We start from the raw sequence: 9,497 nt of genomic DNA on the forward strand, positions 1-9,497 counted from the left end.
AGGACATTGAGGTGCTGTAGTGTGTCCAAAGGACAAAAACGAACCTGGTGAAGGGTCTAGAGCACAAGTCTTATGAAGAGCGGCTGAGGGAACTGGGGTGGTTTAATCTGGAGAAAAGGAGGCTCAGGGGAGACCTTACCGCTCTCTACGACTGCCTGAAAGGGTGTTGTGGTGAGGTGGGTGTTGGTCTCTTCTCCCAAGTAACAAGCAATAGGACAAGAGGAAACAGCCTCAAGTTGCACCAGGGGACGTTTAGGTTGGGTATTAGGAAAAGTTTTTTTCACTGAAAGGGTTGTCAAGCATTGGAACAGGCTGCCCAGGGAAGTGGTTGAGTCACCATTCCTGGAGGTATTTAAAAGATATGTAGACATGGTGCTTAGGGACATGGTTTAATGGTGGAGTTGGGAGTGTTAGGTTAACAGTTGAACTCCATCTTAAAGGTCTTTTCCAACCTAAACAATTCTATGAATGAACCAAATACAGATTGCGATTTGGGAGATTATGAATGTCTTCTGAATAGGACAAGAATTTTGTGCATTTCCTTCTTTTGGGGAATGCTAACCTTGAAAAGGTAGTTCAGTTGGAATGAAATTAATGAGGAATGATATGTAAGGAAGTGCTAGCTTTTGTGTACAATGTAAGTTAGGTTAGATTCAAATTACTTTGTTGGTCTTAATAGAGCAGTACTGCTTGCTGTAGTTGGTATTCTAGTCCCACTCCATATATGAAATGGTGTTTACTACTTAGCTTCAAAGGCGATGCACCCAAAAGGACTTAGCTTGGAGAGAATAAATTTTACATGTGGCCTTCTCTCAATTATTCTTCGAAGCCCTTTCATTCTTTTTCAAAGAGTTGAATTTGTTTTTTAAGAACCTCTTTCCTCTTTTATGGCAATTACAAATATTTCAGCTGTACCTGGGCTTGGGTGTATCTTGCATTCTTCCTCAATCATAGCTCTGCTTTGGCTTGAATATTAGAAGAGTAGTAAATATTAGAGGAAAAAAGCCAAGTGACATACTTCATGGTCTGTGGTTGGTTTTATTTTGCATGTGGATCAGCACTTACTAAGTTATGAAAGGTGCTGAAGTCCTGAATTGCACCCTGAAGGAGCTGCTTTTTCTCCACTGACTGTAGAGCAACCCTGCAGGAGATTAGTTAGCTCCCACAACCACTTCACTTAAGTATCTAGGGTTGAATAACGTGAACTTTTTCCTGCTCTTGTGTATAAGCTTAAAGGATAATAACTCTATGAAATGTACTATTGTATACTTTTTAGGATGTGGATATTGTATGTTGTATTCGCTGAAATAATGTAATATAATAAGGCATGCCTCTGTGACCTTGATTTGGTAATAGGAAAATATTACTATGGCTCGCTGCCAAAGGATGTGGTGGAGTGTACATAACGCTTAAATCCTGTCTGAGCTTAATCTTCTTATAGTTTCATAAGAACATACCACTCGCACAAAGACACATTGGTTGGTGGGAATCAAATAGGAAACTATTCTGATAAAATACTAAATATTTGTATATAGGTACATAAAATTTGAGGTGCTTCTCAGTGTTTCATACTCTATTTTGCTATTAGATGAAATCCACCTTATGATTCCTGTAGAAGCTAGTATGAGGAATATGTTTACCTAAAAAACACTGGACTTTCATAATGACCTAACTGAACATGCGCAAAATAGCAGATACGTATGAAAGGAAGGCTCGTGTGCACTCTTTCTCTCTCTTCTTATGAAGAGAAATAAATGTTGCATAATTTATTAATACAGCAGGGTCCAATGCTGTAAACTATATTGACTCAAAAAAATGTGGTTGATATTATACAGTATGTAAGATCCTTTCTTATTGAATTCAGCTCTACTAAACTCTGAAAGATGAAGGAGGAATATCCTATAGCAACATTGGAAAAAAGTAATTGAAAACTAGCAGACGTTAGGCTGCTTAAGATAATTCTGATAGACAAAATCTGGGTGGCGATCAAATATCCATACTGACATGAGTCTCTTGTTTGACAGTGCTTTTCTTTCACTGGAGATATTGTAGTCAGTGGCTTGGCATGAGGACATGTGTGGGTAGACAGAAGATACTTAGAAAGATTGGTCAAACAAAAGTTTGGATGGATTCTGGAAGTTGACCAGTCATAAGTAAAAATATTAATTAAACTTAGGAATGAAACAGGTTTTAGCATTGTTTCCCTCGACTTTTTAAACTTCTTCCTCCAAATGAGGAAGCCTAACTAGATTCCTTTCTTTTGTGTGGTACCGGCTGTGCAATCTAACGCTCCTGCCTTGCCTAATGGTTAAATTCACAGTCTGGATCAGTTTGGAAAAAACCCTGAGACTGAAGTTTCTTGATTCTTAGCACCACCGTTTTCAGATGTGAATGAAGCCTGGAAGAGAAGTCATTGCATTTTAAGTCCCCTCAATTCCCAGCGACTGTCCTCATTTCGTACTGGCAAGGATGGTTCTATGTGATTATGGTTTCTGGGTATTTATTACTCCTAAAAATAACCCCAAACAAGACTTAAGAACAGCCTTAAACATTGTGTCTATAAGTATCTTTCTTGCAAGTCTCTTCCTAAATAAAAATGCTACCTTTTTAATAGACTGCTGCTGACTTCTTCCCTGGAGAAAGTCTTTAATCATGCTAATAGTGCAAAGGCTGCATGATGTAGTGCTTAGTTTTTTTCATTTTGTTAATGGTTAACTGTGTTAACAATTTGTTATTTAACCTTTTGAATTTCTTCCTTGATGCTACCAGATTATTTCAGTTGCATGGTAGCTAAAATTATGATCTGTACTACGCACACCAGTTTCTGGCAGTCACTCTTAAGATGCAGGGGGGGAAGAACGTTTAGTTTAGATTTCAGACCCCAAGCAGGCTTTCCATGATTGACAGCAGGGCAGATTGTGGAGTTTCTTGGAGTAAACAACTAAGATCTTATGTGCATATCATCTAGAGAATGTGGTCTTTAGAAGCTTTAATGAAAATTTTGAGTATCATGATTAGATGACCCTAAGCAAAATGCGTGTAACGCCCTCTAAGAATGTTGCTTGAAGACAGGTATTCTTTGCACTGGCATCTTCCCTGTGTTACAATAAGTGAGTCTTTTCTGCCTCCCTCTATCACCTCAGTCATGCATATAACTTGCACAGTTTGCTACTGTGAAATGAATGGTGAACTTTTCCTTCCTCTGGTTTGTCCAAGGCAAGTTGAAGACCAGACGCAGAAACCTGGGCTGATGCTCTAATCCGATAAAAAATATCCCTGCATCCTTTTTGTGTCTTTTTAATGAAATCATTTCATGTAGTGTTTATATTCATCGAAGTGAAAAATAAAGTGCGTTCCTGTTGACTGTTAGGTTGAGAGGAAAAAGTTGTTTTAGACTGCAGACTCAGAAACATGATCTGTTACTGTAGGGAGAGATTTAAATAGCTCCTAATCGCCACACTTTGGTGTAAAGTATAATAAGAGTTCAAGCCTAGTAGCTCTTACTTCATAGCTGCTATAAAGAAACTTTGTCTCAAGAGCTCATATACTGAGAAGAAACTACTTTTTATGAGATGGAGGTTTCATATTTGGTTTCAGATCACAGACTAATTTACCATTCATTTTCATTTGTGTTACACTGTGAAAGGAACATGTTTGTGAGCGTTTTAGCGTATCTCTTCAGAGAGAAAGCTTATATAATTTTGCTTTGTCTGTGCTAGAATGCTGCTCTTAATTATGTTTACGTGTCTGCACTGAGCAAAACACTTGTATGTTCCTGTGCCACAGTAAGTGCCGGTGCATTGCGTTAGTCATTCAGAACTATTTTCACTTGCAAACAGGTGTTGCCAGTCAAAATGATACCTTGGAAAACTAAAAACTCTTCTCTTCCAGATGCCATAATAATTCACTGTGACAGTGTGTTGAATGCTGAGAATTATTATTTTATTCTTTTTGTATTGGTATGCTTAATATGTGTGGGGGTGTGCATGTTGTAGACATGTTATTACTCCTCCCTGGCATGTGTATGTTATAGATGAAACATTAATTTGCTAAGACAGAGATAAATGCAACACATTACAATGCCATGCCAAAATTAGAGAAAGTGCTGGAATTAGCAGGTGTCCCAGGGAGCCGGTACAATTAAAAAATTTCCTTTCACATAGGCCTATTCATGTAGGCATATGTTAACATATGTTCAGAAGTTCTGAAAGGTAGAATTTACCTTCCTTAAATTCAAAGTAATATGTATCTGGGTATGCTTGAAGCTAGGTGTTAATTAGCATGTACTTAACCATAGTAAAGATGTTATGCTGTGTCTGCAAGTTCTAAAGATATTCATGAGAAAAAGAGGAGGTGAAAACTTTGCTTGTGACAAGTAGTTGATTCAACTCTTAAGTTGCTTGGTAGTGGTTGTATCTAGAAGCAATGATGTAAGAAGGTTAATTTTTAATTGAGCAAGGCAAATCTCTATAAAGGCTTTCTTTTTAACAAATTTTATTAACACTTCAGTGAGAAAATGCCTTTACGTGTAGTATAGCATAACTATAGTCGGTGAAAACAAAATAGATGAGTAATTATTTGCAGCATATTTTGGTAAAACACATTTGGTTCAACTGAAAGATTCAAATATGCTTAATAAACTGCATGCTTATTCTGCATAACCACTTATGAACTGAATCTGTGTTCTGACAGTCAAAAGCAGTTACTATAGATACCATAGGGTCGCTGGGGTTTAATTTGGTCTATTATTTTTGAACAATATGCTTTCAGTTACATTCTTACAGCTCAAACTGGTTTGGCTGTTTTTCATTTGTTCTGTTTTTCTTCAGGTAGGGGGAATGTGTGTCTCCCCCAGCCACTGTATTGCTCCCTTCCTGCATACATTTAACAACTTGAGTGTCCACCATTATATTTGTTAAATGCATCAAAGAGTTTTATGGAGATTGAAATGCAGGAGTATGGCAAAAGATAGTAGAAAGATAATAAGAGGGGATTCGGGGAGCCAACAAAATAGAGATTAAACAGTATTAAGGGCAACTTTAGGGATCTTGGATGTGAATTGGAGACTGGGTCAGTGCATGTAATCTTCTTCAATAGGATTTTGTGCCAAGTCCAGACTAGAAGTTGTATGTTAGGTAGGAAGAAAAGAGATTGAGAAATTGGAGACAACTGAGATGCAAATAGGGAAAAAACCTAACAAATTCCCAAAAGACAGATTTTTTTTTTTTTTTTTAAACTTGGAATAGTTATGAGCATTTTCTGTAACCAATTTATCTTCATACCCTTTCCCTATAGTCTGTGATACGAAATTAAAAAAAAAAAAAACAAAAGCAAAACCAAAAAAAGCACAACAATAACAAAACCCCACCAAACAAAAAAATGCAAGCCTTTCCTGGACTGTTCCAAAGGCATCTGGGACACTATTGCAGTTTGTCGTCATAGCTATTTGCGAAGTATAAGTGAAGGCACATGCTCTTTGAAAGCAAGATTCAGGTGGGTAAGGTTAGTGATAAGGTCTGTTATTCCAGCTTTAAAAAAAAATGATAAAATGAATGTCCACTTTTCAGAGTCCATCTGGAAGTGACTTTGGCCTGGGAATGTTGGGGCCAAGTTCTCTCTCATAGAAGCATATGTGATTCTCAACTGATGCTTAAAATTACTCCTGTGGGGTTTCTAACTAAATGAGTGTATAGAAGTTTCTTTTTAGATACAGCATCTCTTTCATGATCTTGCTACTCTGGAGCTCCCCCCCCCCCAATAAAATTTAGCAAAGTGAGAGAATGAGACATTTTTGGCTTGTTACAGTTGTTAACCATATAAGCATAGCTGCCAGCCAAGAAGCAGTTGTATTCTTGTACACTGGCTTCCTCTCAGAGTTGCTTGCTTTCTGTTACCCTTGCAGGTCAAGTGAGCCACACATTTCTGGCATTTAATAGTAGCTAAGGGGTTTTCCTGCCAGACTTCTATATGTTACTTTTTATAATTTTTTTCCATATAAAGTTGGAGGCAATGTGTGTTAGGTAGGTATCACTTATATGTAGCTAAATCTCTAGAAAATGTAAAAAAAGTTGGTATGTACATGTTGGTAGATACACGTACAGTCATGTATGCTATATCCCTCCTAGAAGGAGTAGCATTTTCATTGTAACTGGTTATTTTTTAGGATTCATTCTTGAAAACCTAGGTGTTTTGTGAACTCCTGGTTGCTTGGTGCCTTTGTAATGCTCTGGGCGCCTGCAGTGCTGCAGCCTGCCCTTCCCTGGTAGCTCTGCACCCGCTCGCCCAGGCTGCGGGCGCAGTGCCTCCAGCCTCCAAGGCACCGCTTTCCCTGTGCTGGTCTCGGGCGGTTGCTCCTGTGACGTTATCCTCGTGGCCTTGCACCTGCACATAGTGTCGTTACAGGAGGCTCTTTCAGCAGTAAAGGCCTGCAGTGTGGGAATCTCCTCTGTTTTTACCCCCTTTGGGTGTAGCTTTTGGTTTATGGCCGGGGGTCCAATAACATGCAGAGGTTAATGACCAGCAGGCTCTGACTCAGTGGCTGTCCTGATCACCACGCACTTTGGTGATGCCAGCGGCATTGTAAGTAAGGACAGCTGACAGAGTTTGAGCAGCTCCTGGTGAAAACTGTGGTGTTACTACGAACAAAAATATCGTGGAGGAGCCACTTGTTACACTGGAGAGGAGTCCAGGGGTTGGGCACTTATCTGGGGACCCCTCTCTGGCTGGCCGGCCGGCCACAAGGGAGAATTTTCATTTTTCCTCGCCTTCCTTTTGTTCTTCACCCAAACAACTTTCACCACTGGAGTTATTTTTAGTTACTGTGCCAACTAATAAATCTTTGCACATGTGAACCTGTCTCAACATCCTTTGTGCAACTACCTGTTTTTCTTCAAGACTTGCGTATTTGCAGCACCCCACCGCCCTTTTTTCTTCCTTACTTGCTGATTTCTCATTAAATATTTCAGGTGAGGTTGCAGCCAAGATGCATGAAACTGTTATATAGGAGGCTAGTTTTATAAATGAAGGCCAAAGGGATAGTTATGAGCACGTAGTCCTGTGGTATGCCATTTTTAGTAACGGTTCAGGCTGCTGTGTTGTAAGAAGGACTTGGATTAAGTTTAGTACAGTATGCCAACAGCTGATTGTCTGTTGGGTTTTTTCCCTGTGGTGTGCTTTTTCCTTTAGAGTGACAGGATACTTCTAGTTTTAGTTAAGACTTGAGTATGTTTTAGTCCATTCCAGAGCTGAATAGTGTTGAGGTGAGAACTTAAATGACAGTGCAGTTTGGTTTTCTGAATTCTGTATTGTCAAATATGTTATATGGTATTGAACTACTGTAAGCTAAGTGTAATTAGGATGTGAACATGCATACATCACTCAAATACACACCAAATACTGAAGGTCTGAAAATTTTTGTTGGACTGTTCTTCTTAGTTTCCTTTTTCTATTGTAAAATGATCTGGTTTGCCTCAGAAAATAAACGTTTCGTTACAATTTCTTGCAGATTCCTGCTTCAATGTCTTGAGGATCTTGATGCCAATCTACGGAAACTGAATTCACGTTTGTTTGTTATTCGTGGACAGCCAGCAGATGTTTTCCCCAGACTTTTTAAGGTAAAGGTCACCTTGCAGTTGTTGTTTCTATCCATAAATATGACTGATAAACTAATTTCAGCTAGGAATATTTCTTGTACTATATACTTCAGTGCAAGCTGTTATCCTTGCAGTTTCTTTTCAAGGTTGTTATTGTTAGATTTGGGGTTTTCCTCTCTAATGTGCATATCACCAACTGAACTGAGTTGCTGTTAGACTTTACAGTTTTTGGTTTCTTTCTTTCCAGAAATTGAACTGATTTCTAATGGCTTGCTAAGTGTAGGTAGTGTATATTTTCCTTTCCAGGTTCCCTTTGAAATACTAAAATATAATGCTGTGCATGTGAATCCAGGTTCAAAGCCTGACCTGTAAAAGCAGTGTTTTATTTAGGCCAAATATCTCCTATGGTTGCTTTTTGGCCATTAAAAATTATTGAATAAGGTGTTTGCTGGTAGTAGGCATGGTAAAAGCATAGTGCAGGTGAAAAGCAATTTCTAGTCAAAGAAGTTTAAAGCTTTTGTGGGAAAGGGCCTTATTATTGAGCAAATTAAAACTGTGAGGAGTTGTTACTGAGATTAATTTGTCTTACATGGATAATAATGTACTTAAGGTACCAACACTATAATAGGATACTAAACATTAACACTTTGCAGATTGATTTTTAAAGTTTTTATGGAACGACTGGATTGAGGTGACCGAGATGGGCAAGACTGGGGGGCAGGGGGTGAATCTTTTTTTCCAAAGAGATCATCTGTTCAAGGTCTTTATTCCCAAGTCTTCAACACGAAGCTCAAAACTCACATTTCTGTCTTCATTGCTGTGCTTTAGTTGTGATATGTGAACTGGGTGATACTCTGGTCTTTTCTTGTTTTCCCCTCAGTGAAGAGTTTCCTGCAGGAGTACTGTGGCATCAGTTGCTGCTTGCAACCCCCATATATTCAGGCTAGTTATATCTGCCTGCCAAATTTAGTTTGATTGCATTTAGATAGGGGCAAAGATCTTGCTGTTGTGTGTGTTGCCTTCTGGATTTCAGTGACCCGTGACAAGTTTTCTTAAATACTTTAATAGCTTGCTTCAACAACTCCTGTTTCAAATCTTGCCACTAGGCTGATCTTTCCATGCCTAACAGCACTGGAGTGCCTCATTTTCAGAATATTAATTTTTGTGCTGAGAAGGTAATGAAAATAACTTGTCGTACAGACAGTGTGCAGCATCAAAAAAGAACTTTCATATCTGTCTGTCTTCTGGTTCCTCAAATTATCAAATAGTCTTTATCATATATTTGTTCACTGAGAGGCTTTTCAGGACATCCTCTATCCTTGAAAAAACAAGAGGCATTGTTGAAGCTCTGGAGGACTTCTTCAACTTTTGTCTGACGACTACCTGGAACATGCATCTATCTCATGTCATTAATCTCACAGCCTGTCCTGGTTTCAGCTGGGATAGAGTTAATTTTCTTCATAGAAGCTACTGTGATACTATGTCTTGGATTTGGGATGAAAAAATGTTGATAATATGCTGGTATTTTCAGTTGTTGCTAAGCAGTCAAGGACTGTCCAGCTTTTCGTGCTGGCCTGTCAGCGGGAAGGGTGGGGGTGCACGGGAAGCTGGGAGGGGGCACAGCCAAGACAGCTGACCAGGCTGGCCAAAGGGATATTCCCTACCATATGACATCATGCTCAGCATAGAAAGCTGGGACGAGGAAGGGGTGGGGGGACGTTCGGGGTTATGGCACCTGTCGTTCCGAAGTAACCGTTACGCGTGATGGAGCCCTGTTTTCCTGGGGATGGCTGAACACCTGCCTGCCCATGGGAATTAGTGATTGAATTCCTTGTTTTGCTCTGCTTGCGTGTGTGGCTTTTGCTTTAGCTATTAAACTGTTTTTATCTCAATCCATCAGTGTTT

At 39.2% G+C, this 9,497-nt stretch overlaps 1 protein-coding gene across 1 annotated transcript in view; it reads left to right on the plus strand.

Moving 5' to 3' along the window:
* Positions 1 to 7,454: 7,454 nt before the first annotated feature.
* The window catches only part of CRY1 (cryptochrome circadian clock 1), a 17,600-nt gene continuing 15,557 nt past the window's right edge, over positions 7,455 to 9,497 (plus strand). The window contains exon 1 of the mRNA XM_010290738.1: positions 7,455 to 7,613. Within this exon, the coding sequence (XP_010289040.1) occupies positions 7,455 to 7,613 (159 nt within the window). The remainder of the gene's footprint in view (positions 7,614 to 9,497) is intronic.

Source organism: Phaethon lepturus, unplaced genomic scaffold (genome assembly GCF_000687285.1).
Source record: "Phaethon lepturus isolate BGI_N335 unplaced genomic scaffold, ASM68728v1 scaffold6797, whole genome shotgun sequence".
In the NCBI taxonomy this organism is placed as follows: Eukaryota; Metazoa; Chordata; class Aves; order Phaethontiformes; family Phaethontidae; genus Phaethon; species Phaethon lepturus.